Raw genomic sequence first — 21,943 nt, 5'->3', positions numbered from 1 at the left:
TTGTTTTATAGCTGTTAGTTTAATAGTGAGTTTCTAGAACTTTCACCAAATAGTGATCTGGCTCTAATAAGCAGGCCCTTAAGATACTCTTTGACAGGATCGGGAGCAATTTATCACATGGGCATTATTACCCACTGGTGTTGGCATAATAATGGGCATTAAAAGGCAACATAGACACCTCTTGTTTTACTTATAAAGGAAAAGTCAACACTTAAGTTTTTAAATACGTGTGCATACTTTTAGTCGTGGAGAAAGTTGGAGTGAGGGGGACTCAACGGGCCATCTCAAAGGAAAATTGACAGAAAAGCTATAAGGAAGAACAAAAGGGCAATTGGATTATATTAAAAACTTCACATGTAGACAGTTTCTTGGGATAGAAAAATGCACTTGCTTCTAGATTAGTGCAGTAAATCAGAATAGTTCTCATGAACTAGATAAAACTTGCATGTTATCTATTAGGAAATGAGCTGGCGAGAATGTAGGACCGTACTCTGCAGTGTAGTGGTTACTAACCCCATGTGGTTATTTAAATTAGTTAAAATGAAAGAAAACTAAGAATTCAGCTTCTCAGCCTAACTAGCCACATGAAATGTGTCTAATAGCTACTAGATTGGAGAGCGCAAATACAGAATAATTTCTTTGTCACAGAAAGTTCTGTTAGACGGCTATAAAATTTATAAGTGGCTGTTCTCATCGCAAACTGAGTAAGATAGTGTTATTGTCTTTTTGCCATTTGAAGACGTTTTAGCTCTTGTTATTTTTCTGTAGGACAAGCATGCTAAAGGCACACCAGGTGACTACAAGAAATTTAAGCCTTGCTGTCTCAGATTGCTTTTGGAAAATGGTACGAGAGTCGGTTGAACAGCAGGCTGATAGTTTCAAAGGTAAGTCGGATTTTTTAAAGAAGCAAACAAATTTGGTATTTTATGAGCTGGCAGTCTTTAGCATCCATCAGATTCTTTAGCATTGCCTTATTTTAGTGTATTTCCTTTTAAATAGTATGTGGGCAGTGGAGAAAGTTCAGATCTTCAGAGGTTGTACAAGAGCAGCATTTTTCCTTTCACAGCGTACACTGCTAGCGGAACATTAGAGTTTCAACATGTTTGGAAAGTTTACAGTAGTGTCTGGGAGAAAGAGCTTATTAAACTGTAGCAAACTAGATCTCCCCCTTTTTAGGGGGAGAGGGGAAGTGGTTGGGGAACAGCACCCTGTGCTTCAGCCACATCGTACTGTTTCCTGAACCTCACACTTCCCAGCTCCGTGCCTTTGCTTCCACAGTTGATCTGATGAGAGTATGTTCTCCTCCCCTTTTCCTGTATGGGAATCCTACCTGTTAGTCCCTCAACAACTTTATAAGGATTATTGTTGTTATTTGCATTTACAGAAGAGGAAACAGAGGTACAGAGTAACTTACCCAGGGTCACAGAGCAAATAGATCATAGGCCCAGGGCTTGAACCATGGTGGCACAACTCTGGAGTTCATGCTCTCAGCAGCTACACTAAGCTGCCTCAGCTGCATGTTTTGTGATTGAAAATGGGGAAACTAGAATCAAAGAGATTAGAGAGAGATTAAAATAAGGAAACTCTGAATGTTGAGAACCCGGACTGTTAAGGGGGCATAGGTACCCCCTCAGAAATTCAGTTAATACAGAAGATACGTGAGGTAGGCTTTATCCACCATATCTGGAAAAAAGCATTGTCAAACTTGAATATTCTTTCTTCTTCCTCAGCAACACGTTTTAACCTTGAAACTGAGTGGAAGAATAACTACCCTCGCCTGCGAGAACTTGACCGGGTAATATTTGTGTACCTCGTGTGTTTTGTGTATATCTTAACCTAATGTGTGTTCTAACAAGATTTATGTTGATGAGAGAAATCTGGTAAATTAAATTGCTAAGGGCTTAGGTTTTAATCATGACCACCAACTTAGAGCTGCAAGAATACATTTCCCAGAGCAGTTAGCTCTTCTGCAGTAATTTATTTATTATATAACATTGAAAACTAATTCGGGATCATAGAATATCAAAACAAGTGTTTAAAATATTTTCTGAGAAAGTTTGAAGACTGTTCTGTAAAGGTCTACAGAATGAATATATTCATGTAATCCAGAATGTTTTTGATGATAAACCAATTTTTTACCTTTTTAACCTTTATTGTGAAGAACTCTAGTGGAAACTAAATATTTTTCGCTGATTGTAACTTGTAAAGCACAGCATTGATTACTAAGTTACTAATATACTGAATTAAACGTATGCGTTGATGTTTTCGCGACATTATATGAAAGCATTGCATGTACAAATATTATGTGAAAAACAGCATTTAAAATTGAACAAGTAAGAAAGACCTTTTGAGTCAGCTCCTTTGTGCTTATCTAGATATTGGCATTCCTGAAAGAGACTAGAAAAGGAGAGCCGCATTTGATGTTCGTGTGCTAAACCTGAACTCAACCTACTAGCCCATCAAAGGCCTTCATTCTGGTTATCTCTGAATATTATGGCAGGGTGAATTTATTATCCTATGAAAGTCTTATTTACGTGTATCTATATTTCTAGAATGAACTGTTTGAAAAAGCTAAAAATGAAATCCTTGATGAAGTCATCAGTCTGAGCCAGGTTACACCAAAACACTGGTGAGTATTTGACTCTGATGTCACTCCCTTTTTCTCAAAGGCTTCACTCTATTGCAATCTGATAAAATAGATAAACTCAGAGGGATAGTGCGGTGACCTTTTGTTGCCTTGACTCATCCCCAGAAGACTTAGTAAGTTGGCAAGAGCATAAACGTATGTCTAACCACTGCTGTAGTCTAACCGATTGAATTTCTCAAAGATGGCTTCCTTCATGCCCTTTAAACCTTGATTTGTCTTTGGCTTGTCTTTACCTTATACTTAATAACTGTGTAATTGCGATTTCTAAAAAATCAGATAGGCAAAAGTTTCATCAAATTGTGCTTTAGAGAAATATCAAACAATCTCTCAGGACTGGTGGCTCTTGTTGGATTAATCATAGCGAACAAAAACTCTAGAGAAAACACGAGTTTGGCTTATAAAGGAAGAAGAGTGTATATTTTCAATTTCTCATCTCTGAGTAAGAAGAATTAGCGCATTTTGTAACGTGTGCCTACTGTGTTGTGCGCGGATCACATTGTGAATTGGATCTTACTTGCAACACATAGCCAGTAATTACGTCATCTTGGAAAATTCTCATGCGGATCCTTTTTAAAGCAAACTCTCACCTTCAATTTATGTTTTATGCAAATTTGTGCATTATTAAACTTGTTGAAATGGAGCTCTGTAACACCAAAACATGCTCTGTGTAACTCAAACAAGCTATTTTTGTGTAAGCAGCCTGGAATATTTTGCAATTGTATTTTAATCACAAATTGAAAGTCTGAGATGTTTTTAAGAACTTATCATTCTTGGAACAGAGCTACCCTTACAGCCATTCATTCTAAATTTTTTCTGTACGTCTGCTCTTTGCTCAGTTGAAGGCTGTCAAAACTGAGCCTAGACAGTAGTGTGCATTCTTCAAGTTAGAATTCTGTGTCTCTAGTTTCTCCATCTCAGTGCTCATATGTCCTCAGAGGGGAGCCCCCTCCCTCTTCAAGTACTCAGCTTCTACCTATTTTTATCTCCTCTCCTTATCCTGAAAGTGGGTCTTGTCTGTACTTGCTGTTGATTAATCAGATATATACACCACATAACTTGTACCTTTGTTATTTGTATTTTAAGCCACTTCTGTGGCTTAGTGTAAGTCCGTTATTTTGAAGTTTGCAGAAGATATGTAGGGGTGTGTCTGTAAGAAAGAAACAGGGAAAGAGAGTGAAAATGTGAAGTGGTTTGTTTGTCATGGGGCGGGGTATTAGGGACACGGTAAAAAGTATTGTGACGGAGGGGAGCAGTGGGAGTATGGGACAGAAGACTGCCGGTGGGTGACGAAAAGGCAGGTGAGGCCAGAAGTGGATAGGAAGCTGTAGCTGTCTGTGGTAGATGAAGGAAGCACTCACCTCCTGTGAGAAAGTTACCTCAGGTTTGTCAGGATTTGGTGCTCTGGATTTTTGTCATGGTTTTCTCTGGAGACTGTCTGGAATATAGATTCGTAGCCCACAGATTCCCAGGAGGATATTGACAGACCATATCTGTTCAGAGTCAGGAACAGAAAGAAGCCCTGATGGTCACAGGCTAGATCCTGGTGTTCTGTTTACTTTCAGAAATCTTCCGTTTCTGTTTAAAATGGCATCTGAATAGGAGCCTCTGGCAAGCTTCTTTTCTTCCAGCTTGTTCCCGAAATCTCCCCCCACTATCTGTCATTACCTTCGTGACCAAATTGACTTTGCCCTTCCGATCTTCAGTTGATGTAGCCTCTCTTCATCTCCTCATCGCCCTTTTCTTTCTTTTTTCTTTTCTGGCTGTAATTACAGAAATAGCTGAGCATTAAAAAAATCAAACCTGTTGCCATCATCGAGTTGATTCCTGCTCACAGCGACCCTATAGGACAGAGTAGAACTGCCCCATAGGGTTTTCAAGGAGCCTGGTGGGTTTGAACTGCTGACCTTTTGGTTAGCAGCCGAGCTCTTAACCACTGCGCAACCAGGGCTTTGCCTGAACATTAAATCGTTAGCATCTAGTTGATTCTGACACATAGCAACCCTACAGGACAGAGTAGAGCTGCTCCATAGGGTTTCCGAGGAGCAGCTGGTAGATTTCAAACTGCTGACCTTTTGGTTTAGCAAGCAGCCTAAGCTCTTAACCACTGTGCCACCAGGGCTCCTCCTGAACATTAAAGAAAAAAAAAGCAAAATAGCAGCTAAGCTTATTGATTCAGTAGACTCAATTTTGCACAAAATGTTTAGTCAGTAGTCACCATCGGGGTGGAGATTGATTCTCCTCACCCAAGAGAGTGCTGCTCCGCTTTTGGACAGCAGGGGTGTTTATGCTGCTCAGCTTTGAGGCTACATCCTAGAGTGTTGAGGTTACTCCTAAGACTGACCGCCTGATAACACTCATGTGCTGTATGTAATATATTGTTACCATAGAAATTAGTTTGGAGGAAGCCAAATAAATATTGAGATTTCAGAGTTTTTTTTCTTGATTGAAGTAATTGTCTTTTTCTTATTTAGAGATTTGTCTTTAAAAGCAGAGTTTTCAATTTGCGGTATGTCTTTTATATTGTTACCTTAATCCTGAAATGTTGAATAGTTTTACCGAACAGCGTCCCATAATATCTCCATGTTTTGTGCTGTTTTCTGGTACAATGTTAAAATTATACTATGAACTTTTCAATGTGGGATTCCACTTCAATATCAGCATGTGTAAAGTTGTGAAACAAACAGAAAACTTAATGTTGGGTAAATAGGCAATGAAAAGATGCTCAGAATCATTAGTCATTAGGGAAATGCAGATTAAGACCATGAGCTATCACAGAAACCTATGAGGAGTGCCTAGATTTAAACTGACTGACCAAGCCAAGTGCTGGCAAGGGTGTGGAGGATCTAGAACTCTCGTATACTGCTGGTCAGAAGGTAGAAGGTTAGAACTATTTTGGACAGCAGTTTGGCAGTGTCTTAAAAAGTGAAACATAGACCTACCATATGATCTAGCCAGATCTACCATATGATCTAGCCATTACACTCCTAGGTTTTACTCAAGGGAAATGGAAGCATCTGTCCATATAGGCTTTGTGCGTGAATGTTCATAGGAGTGTTATTTTTAAGAGCCAAAAACTGGAAACAGCCCAAATGTCCATCAGCAGGTGAATGGATAAACACATTCGTACAATGGGATACTACTTACTTATCGATAAAAACAAGCAAAATATCGATGTACACAGCAACACGAATGTATCTCAGAGTGTCATGCAGAGTGAAAGACGGCGGACTGTATGGTTGCATTTATATAACATTCTGGAAAATGCAAACTAATCTGTAGCAAACACAAACAGTCCCAGTGGCCCCAGCTCCTGGCTGTGCTGGCTGTAGACGTTATCTTGATCGCAGTGATACGCAGGTGTGTGTGTATGTATACAAAACCTTATCCATCTGTACGCCTTAAATAATTATACTTCAGTAAAAATTGTTGTTCAAAACCTAACATTGAATTTCAGTTTTCAGTGTCCTTAAATTTATTTATTTCGAATTTTAGGGAGGAAATCCTTCAGCAGTCCTTGTGGGAGAGAGTGTCAACTCATGTGATTGAGAACATCTATCTCCCAGCTGCACAGACGCTGAACTCAGGAACGTTTAATACTACAGTGGACATCAAGCTCAAACAGTGGACTGATAAACAGCTCCCTAATAAAGCAGTAGAGGTTAGCACATAATTTAATTAAATGGGTAAGAAGCATCATCTGAAGGGACCAGGAGCTGTGGATTGTAGGTCTTCTTACCGTCACGGCCACTGTCTTTCTTTTTAGTCTTTATACTCGGCTGTTTTAAAATTTTCGGAATTGGTATTGGATTGAGGGTATGGGTTCTTCTTCCAAAGACAGCATTTTAAAAAATCAGTCAGATTGGCTTGAATGTGAAAACTACTGCATGGAGTTGCTATAAGGAAGCTATTAAAAGGATAAAATACTTCATTTATTGGTTTTCTAGAGGGCTGTTAAACTTTTAAAATTTTAGAGGTTGGTATTGGGCTGAAAGTATTGGTATTGCTTCCAAAGATAGCTTTTTAAAAACCAGCCAAATTTGCTTGAATGTGAAAACTGCGGACGGAGAGTCTATAAGGAAAGTGTTAAAAGGACAGAATGTTTCACTTATTGATTTTCTAGAGGGCTGTTATACTTAGGTAGTCATTTCCTTAGTTAGGCTTCTGCCAGAAGGTTAGACTAGGAATCGTAAGAAAGTATCTTAAATAAAGAGGCCGTGTTTGTTATCGGCATATTTTGGCTCTGCCACTCAATAGCTGTGTGGTCCTTGGGCTACTTACTTAACCTTTCCCTGCCTCTGTTTTCTCATCTATAAAATAGGGTTGGTAATGCTCCCTGTAGGGTTGTTGCGAGGATCGAATGAGTTAATACATGTAAAACCTTAGGCAGTACCTGGCCCGTGGTAGGAGCCAGCAGCTATGATCATCATCGTCATCCAAGTTGATCAGCCATATTACTCTTTGAAGAGTGATTTTTGTAAGACTCAGTATACGTCCTATGTTCTGTGTGACGGTACTCACAAAATTGAAGTCAACATGAAAAATAATTTTGCTTTTCACCCCTTACCTTGGAGACAAAACATCAGCTTCTAATTACTCACGAGTGGTTTCACCCCTTTCCTATCCTATCCCCCCTTGCTTCTTCACCTCTGTTTTCAGTTTCCTCAAGTTTTCCTTTCTAAGAGCTCTCACGATCTCCCTTCCTAAGTTTATGCCGCTGAACCCTGGTCTGTTGTCAACACGTTTACCCCTGAAGTATTTAGAATGCCGGTGCCACCACTTCGTTAGCAGCCCTCACTCCTGGCCCTGTGTTTCTTCCTGGGTCCTGTCCCATGATAGGATATTTTCATATCCTAAGGTTCAAGCAGAGGCAGTGGTCATTAAGAGGGCAGCGATTCTGTCTCCCACTGATCTCTGTCCTTGGACCTGGGTCGTGGCCCTGATGAAAGTAAGGAAATGTGGATCTTATAACTGACCCCATCTCTCATTGTGTCCTTGAGCATCACCTTTCTTTAGGCCATAATTTCTTTCTCTATACCATGAGGAGGCTAAATATAAAATCAAATGTTAAAAAGTCCACTTACACATAACTTGATTTAGTTCTTAATTACATCTGACCCTGTGTTCTTCTTTTTCCTGTTCAGATAATTAGGAGCTAGCTATGATGTAAGCCTAATAATACTCGGAAACCCTGGTGGCATAGTGGTTAAGAGCTATGGCTGCTAACCAAAAGATTGACGGTTCGAATCCACCAGGTGCTCCTTGGAAACCCTAGGGGACAGTTCTGCTTTGTCCTGCAGGGTCTCTGTGAGTCGGAATCAACTCGATGGCAGCAGCTTTTGGCTTTTTTAAGTAATACTCAGCTGTACTTGAAAGTCTTGATGCAGTGCAGAAGACAGAATTATTACCTAAGAAATTTTAAAGTTTTTAGTGTGGAAGAAGCAGGCTGACTCCAGTATCTACAAGGTGGAAAGAGTCTAGTGCAGACTGAGCATGCACACCTTCTCTATGGGGCAGCCCTGGCCAGGCTTTAGCAGGTGGGATCATATAGGAGTGGGGGTACAGTGTTGCCAGAGAGTTCCTGGGAGTCTGGAAATGCAAATTTTTATATGAAGTCTATCGATTTTTCAATGTTGGCTGCCAATTTTTAAACATTCTAAGCTGTATGTGTCTAGCAGAACATGTCAGGAGGCCACATCTGTCCCCACCGGCCGTCCGGAGGATGAGGCCTCTGGGCCAGCGTTTATGTCCACTGCCTTTTTTAAAGTGTAGTTTTATGTGTATTTTCTAATAAGCTGATCTTTCTCATGTATTTGACTTGAATTCATGTGTTATTTTTTCATGTTATACATTAAATAAATGTATATAATGTAAATACAGCTTTTTTCTCTTTTAAATAATCGTAGGTTGCTTGGGAGACCCTACAAGAAGAATTTTCCCGCTTCATGACAGAACCAAAAGGAAAAGAACATGATGACATATTTGATAAACTTAAAGAGGCTGTTAAGGAAGAAAGTATTAAACGCCACAAGTGGAATGACTTTGCAGAAGACAGCTTGGTATGTCATTTGTGTGTTAAAACGTTGGCCTCACGTTTTTATATAGTTTCTTGAACTGATACTGTTTTATAGGGGACTCTTTTTATATGACTGTTTAGATTTTGAATTTAAAATAACAAGGGAAAGAAATAGATACATGGTCCGTAATCTACCCTTTAACATTTCTCTCCTCATGTAAAATGAGCTTCTGCCATTTCTTTCTAGGCTACCATTTTCAAAAAAGAAATCAGGTGTTGTAGGAAGCAGGCTCCCATAAACATGGGCCTAAACTACAGATAACTGCTTGTCATGTCACCCTGTGTTGTCACGAAAAGAATTATATGCATTGGTTTTCAGTGGTTTTGAATCATAAAATATTAGAATTCTAAAATCATAACACCACCTACCATGTATCGAGGGCTCCCTGTGTGCCACAAACTCTGCTAAGTATTTTCCAGGCATTATTTTATATAATTCTTACAGCAGCCCTATTGTCACAGAGCCCTGGTGGCACGGTAGTTAAGCGCTTGGCTGCTAACCAACGATCAGCAGCGTGAACCCACCAGCCACTCTGTAGGAGAAAGATGTGGCAGTCTGCTTCCGTAAAGATTACAGCCTTTTGGAAACCCTATGGGCAGCTCTGTTCTGTCCTATAGGGTCACTATGAGTCGAAATTGACTCAGTGGCACACAACAACATTACTGTCATTGGCCGAGCTGTAATTCAGACCCAGCTCTGTCTGATTGTAAAGGCTTGGCCTCTGACCTCCACCACCTGATAAAGCTTTTGTTCTCTCGAGCATACCAGTGTAACCTTTATTAAGTACCTTCTCTGAGCAGAGTCAGGAGAGGCACTGTTAAACGACAAGATTGAGCAGCTTTCCAGGGACGAGCATATCTCACTGTGGGCTATCGTAATTCTAATTGTCTTTTGAAGAAGTGTTTGTATTCATATTTGGAAACCATATTCATTCTTGCTAAATACTTTGGAAGACTGGCTCTCTGAAAGACTGGTGCCATTTCATCTCTTCACTCAGTAGTTATAAAATTGGGAAAACAGTTTGTAGTTTTAATAAATTATTAACATTTATAATTGTTTAGACCTTTTAAGCTGTTACTTTTAGCATTGCTGTTAACAGAGAACTATAATAATTATTATACGAGAGACGGTGATGATCTGACTTATTAACTCCTGGACGCCGGGGCTCTGGATGTTGTATTTCATGTAGTTTTCAGTGTGTCGTGTGCCTCTCTCTGGACTGTCTTCAGGACAGTCAGCTCATTTAAGTTGGGCTAAGAGAATCTTCACTGTTTATTTTTAGACAGAAAGCTGACAAATAAGCAAGCAAATAAAAAGACAAACTGCATTTTTATGGGAGGGACATACTTTTAGGTTATTTTAGATACATCTGTTATTTTGGATATCCACTAAGTTGTCAATTTGAATGAAACTACTAAAATGATAAGACATAAATCGAATTAGCTTTTTCTTCCTCTCTTGTTCTTTCAGAGAGTTATTCAACACAATGCTTTAGAAGACCGGTCCATATCTGATAAACAGCAGTGGGATGCAGCTATTTATTTCATGGAAGAGGCTCTTCAGGCTCGTCTCAAGGATAGTAAGTAGCGACAGGGTCATGGAGCTCTGAGCATTCACAATGGTGAAGGAGTCATCCAACTTTATCGGCATTTGTAGAAATATAATTAGCATTTCTGGGTCTTTGTCATTAGCACTGTGTTGTTGCTAGTGCCATCGGGTCAGTTCCAACTCCTAGCGACCGTATGTACAAAAGAACGAAACACTGCCTGGTCCTGTACCATCCTCAGTCATTGTTATGCTTGAGCCCCTTGTTGCAGCAACTGTGTCAGTCCATCTCATTGAGGGTTGTCTTCTTTTTCGCAGACCCTCTACTAAGCATGATTCCCTTCTCCAGGGACTGGTCCCTCCTGATATCATGCCCAAAGTATGTGAGACAAAGTTTCACCATCCTCACTTCTAATGAGTATTCTGTAAGACAGATTTGTTCATTGTTCTGGCAATCTATGGTATATCCAGTATTCTTCACCAACACCATAATTCAAAGGCATCAGTTCTTCTTCGGTCTTCCTTATTTATTGTCCAGCTTTCACGTGCATGTGAGGTGATTGAAAACATCATGGCTTAGGTCAGACACACCATAGTCCCTGAAATGACATCTTTGCTTTTGAACACTTTAAGGAGATCTTTTGCAGCTGATTGACCCAGTGCAATAATAGGTCGTTTGATTTCTTAATTGCTGCTTCCATGCACATTGATTGTGGATCCAAGTAAAGTGAAATCCTTGACAACTTCAGTCTTGTCTCCGTTTATCATGATGTTATTGGTCCAGTTGTGAGGATTTTTGTTTTATGTTGAGGTTTAATCAATACTGAAGGTCGTTGGTCTTTGGTCTTCATCAGTAAGTGCTTCAAGTCCTCTTCATTTTCAGCTCGCAAGGTCATCATCTGCATATCGCAGGTTGTTAATGAGTCTTCCTTCAATCCTGATGCTGCGTCCTTCTTCGTATAGTCCAGCTTCTTGGATTATTTGCTCAGCATACAGATTGAATAAATATAGGGAAAGGATACAACCCTGACACATACCTTTCCTGACTTTAAGCCACACAGTAACCCCTTGTTCTGTTGGAACAGCTGCCTCTTGGTTTAAGTACAGACTCCTCATGAGCACAGTTAAGTGTTCAGGAATTCCCATTCTTTGCAATGTTATGCATAATTTGTTATGATCCACACAGTCGAATGCCTTTTTTGCATAATCAATAAAAGGTAAACATCTTTCTGGTATTTTCTGCTTTCAGCCAGGATCCATCTGACATTAGCAGTGATGTTCCTTGTTCTACCTCCTCTTCTGAATCTGGCTTGTATTTCTGGCAGTTCCCTGTCGATGTACTGCTGCAGCTGCTTTTAAATGATCTTCAGTAAAATTTTACTTGTGTGTAAAATTTCACTGTAATACTTTGTGTTCTCAAGCTGCCCTTTGAAATCTTCTGTTCATCTCTTTTACTTCATCATTTCTTCTTTTCCTTTAGCTACTCTGCATTCGAGAACAACTTTCAGGTAGGAAATATAGTATTAATGATATTGTTGGATTATTTCCACATTCTACTGGATCACCTTTCTTTGTAATGGGTACAGATATGGGTCTCTTCCAGTCAGTTGACCAGATAGCTGTCTTCCAAATTTCTTGACATAGACAAGTGAGCGCTTCAGTGCTGTATCCATCTGTAGAAACATCTCAATTGGTGCTCCGTCAATTTCTGGAACCTTGTTTTTCGCCAGTGTTTTCAGTGCAGCATGGACCTCTTCCTTCAATACCATCGGGTCTTGACCATATACTACGCCCTGAAATGGTTGAATGTTGATGAATTCTCTTTGGTACAGTGACTTCGTGTATTCTTTCCATCTTCTTTCAGTGCTTCCTGCACCATTTAGTATTCTCCGCATAGAATCCTTCAATATTGCAACTCGAGGTTTGAATTTTTTCTTCGGTTCTTTCAATTTGAGAAATGCTGAGCGTGTTCTTCCCATTTGATTTTCTATATCCAGGTCTTTGCACATTTCATTATTTTTTACTTTGTCGTCTCGAGTTGCCCTTTGAAATCGTCTGTTCAGCTCTTTACTTCATCATTTCTTCATTTCACTTTAGCTACTCTGAGTCCAGGAGCTAAAGACAAGATGAAAGACATCCATTTTGGTCTTTTCTTTCTTTCCTTTCTGTGTAATGACCTCTTGCTTTCTTCATGGATGATGTCCTTGATGTCCTTGCACAACTTGTCTGGTCTTCAGTCATTAGTGTTCAACGCATGAAATCTGTTTTTGAGATGGTCTCTAAATTTAGGTGGGTTATACTCAAGGTCGTACTTTGGCGCTTGTGGACTTGTTCTAATTTTCTTTAGTATCAACTCAAACTTGCATATGAGCAGTAGATGGTCTGTTCTGCAGTCGGCCCCTGGCCTTTTTCTAACTGATGGTATTGAGCTTTCCATTGTCCGTTAAGACAGATGTAGTCGATTTGATTTCTTTGTATTCCATTTCGTGGACTTGTTCTGATAGCTTTTATAGTTGAATATTATTCATGGAGTTTTCAGCCAGTTGCTTAGTATTACTAGAAATAGGAAGTAAATTGGACTCGTGTATATGTACTCATATTATTCTAAATTGCTGTAATTCAAAATATTTTATTGTGTTTGCTGCTGTACTTAAATAGGAATTTTATAAGCAATAGCAATTTTCTTAAATTCCATATACATATGTAGTTAAATTTTGGTACATGTACCATAGCAATCATATATTGTATCTTATTTGAACTTGATTTCCTATTGATATAGCACATTGAAGTAGTTAAGAAAGAGCATTGTTAATTAGAATTTATATACCTGGTGAGCAATAAAATTCTTAATGAATTAAAATATTTTGTATTTTTCTAGCTGAAAGTGCAATTGAAAACATGGTGGGTCCGGACTGGAAAAAGAGGTGGCTATACTGGAAGAATCGGACCCAAGAACAGGTAAAAACAAATAACTGTCTGGTCTGATGATGGTATCATTTTGTTCATTTTAATTCAGGCATTAAAATATATCGCATGGCTCTAGACCACTCTTAAGATTTTCAGATGTTTAATATCAGCCTTTCTAAAACATAACTGATCTTTAGAATAAGCAGTAAACTATGAAAGAAAGTTTTTTTAAAAAAGTAAAGTAACTGTGTTATTGAACTAAAGGAGAGGTGAAACATGCCCTTTTGTGGTTGACCACTATGTCCGTTTTGATTTTCTATTTGAGTTAATTTAGAAAACTGAAAAAAGATTAAAGAACAGAAGAAAAAAAATAGCAAGTATTTAAGAGGCTATAGAATGAATGTGATTAGGAAAAAACGAATACAGGCACCCCTGGGATTACAAACAAGTTCTCTTCATAAGTCTGTCTTTAAGTCAGATTTGTACATAAGTCAGAACGGTTAGGTAAGGTTCATATCTAACATCAGCTAGTCAATTTTTTGTCTTAGTACACAGTATATAGTATACCTTTCTAAACATAAAAAACACTTAAAAAAAAAAAAAAACTTCCAGATACACTAAAACATCTTTAACATAAAAATATAGTAATTGTAATAATAATATCTTGATGCATGTCACAAAGTAATGCCCATTTGTTATTACAAACCACTGTATGTACCTCGAATTTTTAATATAATAATAGGCTTTACAGGGGTTGGTTCATAACTACAGGTTGTAAATCACACGTTCATAACCCTGGGGGGCCTGCCTGTATAATGTTTTTTTTAAAACCTGTTCTTACTCCATTATATTTCTTCTGGATTTTTCTGTTACTACTGTAATCAAATTATTTTCTTTGCATTTTTTTATATCTGTGTTTACAAAAAATATTTAAAAATTCAGACAGGAACCAGGATTATAGAATTCATTTATTTAATAAACATTTAATCACACCTCAGAAGAACAAAATGGTAAAGACAAGTATAAATAGTTTTAAGAACGAGTAAATAGAGGGAAAATCCAAATAAAGTTCCCATTACCCACACCACCCCCACCTCCAGCCCTTTTTATTCCTTTCAAATTTTTATGGCTTTTTTTCCATTTAGCATTACCTTTTAAAACTATCCCATTTCTGTATTCATTCCTTAAAGAGTCTAAATAAAATATAGACTCTAAATACATGAATGAAGTAATGCATAAGAAAAGAAGACATCCAATCCACTTTCTTTTCTTTGTTCCTTGAGTGCATTTACTTAGAGAAAGGAGACTAGGAAAGGAAAAATCAAGAGAGGAGGTAAAAGAGAATGGAAACTTACTAAATGATGTATCTTTATTATTTCTTTTATGCTTTTGTTTTCATTTTAGATGCAGTTAAATTATATAATCAATACCCAATTTTTTTCCAGTTTCATACATTTCTTCTTTCACAAACAGTCTTTTAGATGTGAGTCTCCATTTGTCTCAGAATAGTGAAAGGGTGGTCTTCCTTTCCTCCTTTTTTCTGCCCTGAGTTACGTGAAGAATGAGTCATTGTGAAACTGAGGACGTGGACAGAGTTGGTGGTTGGATTGTGCGTGTGTGCGGGGAGCCTCAGTTATCTCTGCTCTGCACACGGGCTGAGAGCAGGAGGGTCTGTCAGAAAATAACTTCTAGGGGACCCATCAGAGGTTTCTGACTTTGAGAAAGAAAGAGGCATTGATTGGGAAAAGCTGGTGTAAGACAGATAAACTCTAGAAAAAAATGGTGTCTGGCCTTCAAGGCTCAATGAAATTAGGCCTAGAGTCTATCCAGAACAATCAACGATGGCAGGATTTGCCTCAGCAACCTCACGGTGAATATGCTTTGGCCAAACTCTCGAGCAGAAATGAGTCCTGGTTATATTATTCCCAAGAACTTGGACTGTTGGCTAGAAGAGAAATCTGGAAATACATCAAAGAGCCTTCTCCTGCAAGGTTTCAAAGCAGGATGTGTTAGACCCAGGCCGACCATAGAATAGAAGCCAAAATTTGGAGCATAGAGGGGAGGGTGTATCAGAATCACCTGGGGTGGTGTCTGTGTACGTACGGGTGTTTGTGTACATACGGGTGTTTGCTTGCTTGTTTTTTCCTTCAAAATACAGCTTCATGTCAGGCTCCCTGAATCACATCCTCCTTCTCTAACCTTTCTTAATCCCCCCTACTCCCGGATGCAAGCCACCGTTCTAAACCTTGTATGTGCAGGTTACGGAGAGAAACAGATCCTAGAAGAGGTTGAGAACGTCCCCAGGTCTTAATGCTGCGAGTTGAAGTAGCTGTGTAACCATTCTCCTCCTGTCTTTTGAGTGACAGGATTTAGCAGGAAAAGAAACAAAACTGTTTGTCCTGTTTAAAGGTGACAAATCCATGCTCTGAAAACTATTTCATGCATTTGTTCTTTTTCCTTAGTTTTCTAAGAAAATCCATCCTTTTGAAACAACCTCACCTTGTCTAAGCTGAGCTAATGGAGATCGTGACCAGGATAGGTGGGAGACTAGTTGGGGAACAGCATTGACAGAGAGTTCCTTCTTACCTCGGACTAAATATGCAGATGCTAAGAAAACATGGAATTTTTCTTTATTAAATAATATTACTTCTAAAGTGTCAAGTTTTCAGAGTATTAGTAGTTCCATTTACAAGCCGATTATTTGTATTTAAGTATAATTCTTGCACAAATACTGATTCCATAATTTTGGTACAGTTTGGAGCAAAATACTGGTAACTTGTTTAGAGTATCAGTGAGTTTGAAGGCAGTTTCTTTTACCATCAATTTTGAATGAAGGGTTGAATAATGGATTAATACAAGGTAAGAGTCATGTTTTCATAACTTACAACTACTATGTATGGGTCAAGAGATGATGAATAATTACAGAGAAGAGACCGGAAGTAAATTTTTAAAAGATAGGTACTATCCTCACAGAAGCAGTCTGAAGCATGATTTGTACTGAAAAGACTTTTAAATCAAACAATGCATTTTACATTTAATTTCTTTATCGGAAAAGACACATGTCAACAAGTTTGAGTTTTTACAGTAATCTGGTTCTTGATATGAGGCGTTTCTAGAACATTCTCTCTTCCCATACATTTAGGGTCCTATTTTCTAGACCTAGATCCTACCCTAATGTCAAGAAAGAATTAAAAGTGCATAAGAAGGTGCTTGGTGCTGTCACTTCAATAGGAAAATATTTTGGCAAAAGTAAGATATAACAAATAGGACTAATTCCTGTTTTTCCCCTCTCATGAGGCCAGGTTGTGCTTTCATAAACCAGTTACCCTCTATTCATAAGCCAGGTTACTAGGTTCTTTCTTTTTTGTCCTGATGAAGCTTATATTGCCGATGGTGCAATAGTAATGTATTTATCAGGATTGGAACTCTGTTTTCACAAGTGTGCCAAATAATAAACATAGTCCTCTTTTAAACATTTTTAAGTGTGTTCACAATGAAACCAAGAATGAACTGGAGAAGATGTTGAAGTGTAATGAGGAGCACCCAGCTTACCTTGCAAGTGACGAGATAACCACAGTCCGAAAGAACCTTGAATCCCGAGGAGTAGAAGTAGACCCAAGTCTGGTAATACATAATGTTGCCGAAAAACGTGACCCTGCTTCCTTGATCTTTTTTTCTTGCAGTAAAATGTTGCTGCTTGTAATGTGTTACTTAAATATTTCAGTGCTCAATTTGACTTTGATCAGGCATATTATTTGCTGACAATAAGAAGTCAATCATTCTGGTCATGTAAGGAGTACAGATTTTACTCTCTGAGTTGATTTCTTCAGTTTAATGCCTTACTTTGTAAATGGGGAAACTGAGACTGGAGAAGGGAAGCTTCTTGGGCATACCCAGCATTTAGTCTGGCACAGGGACAGCGCCCGACCCAGGTCTCTGCGCCACATCCCACGGGGTCAGATTGCACAGTAGAATTGGTGCTTAGGTGAGACTCACTGTACACACATACATGTTTTACAGCCAACTCACATAGCTCAATCAGGTATGTGTGGATTTAAAAAATATGAATGTTCAGTTTTTATTAAATTGGCTCAGGGCTTTGAGTTCTATCTCATTTTCTTTTTTTATAATAAATAGAGGATAAAAATAGTCTGAAAATATGCCTGTGTTTTGCTTACGTCCATGATGCTTACTTGGAGCAATTAAAAAATTAAAAACCAGTGTGTTTCTGGGCCTACATTCCTTGCTACTTAGTTCAGATTGTATGTAAGGGAGCAAAAGCTCATTTGAATATTAGCTTAAGTGAAACCCAATTTGAAAGGTAAACCTATTGGGATTAGCAGTCATATAAGGAATTTCAGCACCAGAAGTAAATTATTCATTATCTGCTATTTATGTTTTCTGTGCTTGAGAAGTGAGTATTTTTATTTTCAGTTCCACTAGAGGGCAGAAAAAGGAAAGAAATTCAGTAAAACTCAAAGCAGCTAGAGCTGTTACACATTTAGCATTGTTTATAAATTGAAAGTGAGAGTTAAATTAGATTCTAGTGGAATGTAGATTTCACTTTTCCACATTTGTCCCAGCCCTCATTCGCAGTAAGTTGTATTCAGTTTGATGCTTTCCGCTCTTTGTGGGGACTCTCTGGTTAGTGCATTAGGAGGGGCTTCTGTCTTGATGGTGGAATGTAAGAGAGTATGTGATTTTTTTCTTTTAAGTCTTTGTCCATAGCTTAGGATAGAGCTATTAATTCTTTTCTATAAGCAAGGAGATCTTTTTTTTTGTTTCTTCAAGTGATACTTTATTCAAAACACTTGATGAAGCTACAGGAAAGATAGCAAAGGACCATGAAAAGAATGTTAGATGGACAGGGTGTCAGGATATGTGTGCTCTGTACCGTTCCATTTCATTTGCTAGTAATGGTACCTTTAGTAATTTGTACGTAAAGTACAGAATTTACTAGTTTATATTTTCTCATTTGTAAAATGGCATCGATGATACTTGTTCTACCTACTTAAGATTATTGTTCTTATACTCAAAAAAGTGTGAAAAAACACTGAATACTGTAACAAAGTGGGTGGGGACCGTGGTGATATGATAGCCATGGAGTTTCCGAATCAGAAAGGAAATATTGTTGATTTGATGGACATAGCCTGGGACCTGCTTCTAGCCCTAACTCTGTCCATAGATAAGACTTTTGACTTCTTGTTGCTTTGGTTTCATTACCTCTAACTAGGGGAAAAGGAGCTCTGGTGGCACAGTGGTTAAAAGCTCGGCTGCTTACCAGAAGGTTAGCAGTTCCAGTCCACCAGCCGCTCCTTGGAACCCTATGGGGCAGTTCTACTCTGTGCTGTAGGGTCTCTGTGAGTCGGAATCAACTGGATGGCAATGGGTTTGGTTTGTTTGTTTGTTTGTTTGTTTTAACTAGGGGAAGATAATTCCCACCCTGTCTAATCTACCAAATGATTCAAATACTGTAACAATTCTTGTTGAAAACATTGCGAATTTCGAAGTACATAAATGGTTAAGGAGTCAGAGTAGTAGTACATCTAATCTTTGTCTTGGGAAAAAAATGTAAGTGGATAAAAACAGTTGGTAGAATAACTACATTGCCATTGCTTTTAACTTTGTTGTAAATTACAATTTTTCAGAAAGTGTCTCATCAACAAGAAAGATGTACATTACTTCTTTGGTTTTTGTTTTCTTTTCTCATGTTAGATTAAGGATACTTGGCACCAAGTTTATAGAAGACATTTCTTAAAAACAGCTCTAAATCATTGTAACCTTTGTCGAAGAGGCTTTTATTACTACCAGAGGCATTTTATAGATTCTGAGGTAAGATTTCCAAAAACAAGCAGAAATGTCCGCCACAATAGTTGGCTTAAAGATGTTTAAAAATAAACTTGAGCTTTAGCATTAATTTTAACACCTTTGCTGTTCTGGTAAAAAAAAAAAAAAAAAGTATGTGTGCCGTATAAAGAATGACCTGACTATTACCTTTTCAAAGATACTCACTGCTTTGGTAGTAACTGCATCTTACACGCGTATCATCCCCAGTGCCTGTAAGAGTGTGGGAGCATATACCAGACACCAATCCACTTTTTAATGTTGCTTTTCCACTTTCTAATGTCAAAAAAGCATTAACTTTTTTACATTAGAAAGTAATACACTCCCATTGTAGAAAATAAACGTAATAAATAGAAGTAGGGGAAAAAAATGTAGAAAAGGAAATGGCCACTTGTCTGTCCTAGAAGTAATTCTGGCTGGTGTTTTTGTGTGTTTCTGTTCTACGTTTTCTGTACACATGTGTGTGTATGTGTGTGTGTGTAACATATCCATTTACACTGTGAAAATCATACTTTTTTTTTAATCCTACAATTTTCTGATATCTTGTTGTAAACAATTTTTTCAAAGAACTGCGTGATTTTCTTGGAATGGATACTTTTAGATCATAGGATGACACATTTTACAAAGTAATCCGTAGGTGGCAGAAGAATGCATTTGGGGCATTTTCAAGAGTTCTGCTATTTAGTGGTCCTGTTTAATTGAGATCCCTGAAATGCTTTTCTTGTGAATTTTCCGCAGCTTTAAAGAAGAGTTTACTTAAATGCACTTCTGTAAAAGTACTGAGTTTTTTACATAATTTTATTTTTGGAGATCTTTCCCTACAGACTAAGCTTCTTTTTAAAAATTTTGTTAATTTATTTTTATAAAAAAAAGAATGCCTTGAATACACACTCAAAGAAAAAAGGTTAGCCTAAAAAAAAAAAAAAATTTTTTTTTTTTTTTAAAGACGTACTTAAAATGCCCATTTTTCTTACCTGAATACAAATTGAAGGTGTACACTATAAGTTTGTATTTGTGTATGTTGTTGTTGTTAACTGCTGTGGAGTTGACTCCATCTCTACTTCCCAACTTTATTTGTTTTGTCATTTGGGAATCCAAACAAAGCTACGTACGGGTAGGACAGAGAGAACCAAAATCATATGGGGCTTCATGGCTCCTGTACAGGGAATATCCTGTGACTTACATGTGTAATAGGAATATATATATTTAAGTAAATCTGAGTGGTTTTTATTAAAGCATAGGATATAGGTGCTGATTTCTAGTAGTTGTATGTTTTCATTTTTTAATTTGCATCTCATCATTTTAATTAATATTTCAGTTGGAATGCAATGATGTGGTCCTGTTTTGGCGAATACAGCGCATGCTTGCTATCACCGCAAATACTTTAAGACAGCAACTTACAAACACTGAAGGTAAGCCACGTAGAAGCCACTTTCTAATTTTTACATCAATAATAAAATCATAGTAGCAAAAATAATAAAATCCATTTTAATAGAAAAATGCCAAAGTACTCCCTTAAAAATAGATACAGTAGAAAGCCTAAAATTATAATTTGCTCTGAAAATATTAATGAACACAAGTCATAATTAGAAAAAGTTAGGGAGATGAAACATACCAGCAGTCTTCCTCATTATACAAAAACTCCATTAAAAATGGTCCTAGGGATCTCTTAGTTTTTTGGAAAATCTTTTTATATTATAATTACAATTATGGCTTGAAAATATGACTTTCATTGACAATTGCATGTTTTGCTGTATATAACAGGTAGAGATTCTTCTACAGGTGTGAGAAATACGAACTTAAATAGAAGAAAATAAGAACCGAATCTCCATGTATGCTTATTCTTTATCATCCCTGTGCATTCATAAAAACGGGGCCCCTCAGACTTTTTATTTACTTTGAACAGTCAGACGATTGGAGAAAAATGTGAAAGAAGTATTGGAAGATTTTGCTGAAGATAGCCAAAAGAAGATTAAATTGCTTACTGGTAAACGAGTTCAGCTGGCTGAAGACCTCAGTAAGTAGTACTTTCTGTCCTCCACCCTACCACCTTCTCCATTTTCATTTAGGTGTTCATTCACTGAGTCTCAGACTTCCAGAAAAGCTACAGGTACGTACCAGGGACATCTTTTTTCCATGAGTTATTTGAGAGTAAGTTGCTGACCTGAAGTACTGTGCGTGTGTTTCCTACAAAGAAGGACTTTCTCCTACTAACCATAATGCAGCCGTGAAAATCCGGATGTTAATGCTGATATGTTACACCATCTACTTCTCAGACCCCATTCAAGTTTCCCCAGTTATCCCAGTTTTGTCCTTCCGAATAGTAACATGTTCCAGGCTCACCTGTATTTTTCCTAAGCCAGCTTTCTTCTTCTGGAGAATGGTACTTAGAAACCAAGGTCTGGGAACTAGGTCTGCTCATTGTTACTGGAACATCACAGTTCCGGGCCCTCCCAGTGGAACAAACTAGAGAATAAAAGGTTGGTATCTGCATATGCACATGTTTACATCTATGTTCCTAATAACATGTGTGTATTGAAAACCATGACTCGACACCAGTACTTCCAATTCTAATCCAGTACCATGGGGTTCATTCTGGTTTTCTTCCTGTCCATATTTGTAAGTCCCTTTCTGACAGTGAGAAACCTTGCTGTTAGTATCCAAATATACTTACTGATTTTGATCAGTCACTCTGTATGTAGCCAGAGTCTTGTCGCTGAGCTCATGTGCTGATCTCCAGTGCCAGGCACTACTGCACACACATGACACCACGTCACCCTTTGTCACAGATGTCCTGTGCACACGGACACCATGCCACCCTTCTTCACAGATGTCCTGCACACATGACACCACGTCACCTGTCTTCACAGATCTGCACACACGCAACACCATGTCACCCTTCTTCACAAATGCCCTGCGCACATGA

At 38.1% G+C, this 21,943-nt stretch overlaps 1 protein-coding gene across 4 annotated transcripts in view; it reads left to right on the top strand.

Annotated features, from left to right (window-relative positions):
* Positions 1-21,943, top strand: part of OPA1 (OPA1 mitochondrial dynamin like GTPase) — a 99,176-nt gene that overhangs the window by 50,251 nt on the left and 26,982 nt on the right. For all 4 annotated transcript variants that reach the window (XM_049880193.1, XM_049880176.1, XM_049880185.1 and 1 more), the window contains 11 exons: positions 769-884; positions 1,731-1,795; positions 2,553-2,629; positions 6,140-6,305; positions 8,551-8,703; positions 10,192-10,300; positions 13,145-13,224; positions 16,657-16,797; positions 18,889-19,005; positions 20,336-20,429; positions 20,924-21,034. In XM_049880193.1, the coding sequence (XP_049736150.1) occupies positions 769-884; positions 1,731-1,795; positions 2,553-2,629; positions 6,140-6,305; positions 8,551-8,703; positions 10,192-10,300; positions 13,145-13,224; positions 16,657-16,797; positions 18,889-19,005; positions 20,336-20,429; positions 20,924-21,034 (1,229 nt within the window). The remainder of the gene's footprint in view (positions 1-768; positions 885-1,730; positions 1,796-2,552; positions 2,630-6,139; positions 6,306-8,550; positions 8,704-10,191; positions 10,301-13,144; positions 13,225-16,656; positions 16,798-18,888; positions 19,006-20,335; positions 20,430-20,923; positions 21,035-21,943) is intronic.

This window comes from Elephas maximus, chromosome 1 (genome assembly GCF_024166365.1).
Source record: "Elephas maximus indicus isolate mEleMax1 chromosome 1, mEleMax1 primary haplotype, whole genome shotgun sequence".
NCBI classification, from domain to species: domain Eukaryota; kingdom Metazoa; phylum Chordata; class Mammalia; order Proboscidea; family Elephantidae; genus Elephas; species Elephas maximus.
The sequence above is the reverse complement of the archived record's forward strand: the minus strand, read 5'-3'. Positions and strand labels throughout refer to the sequence as shown.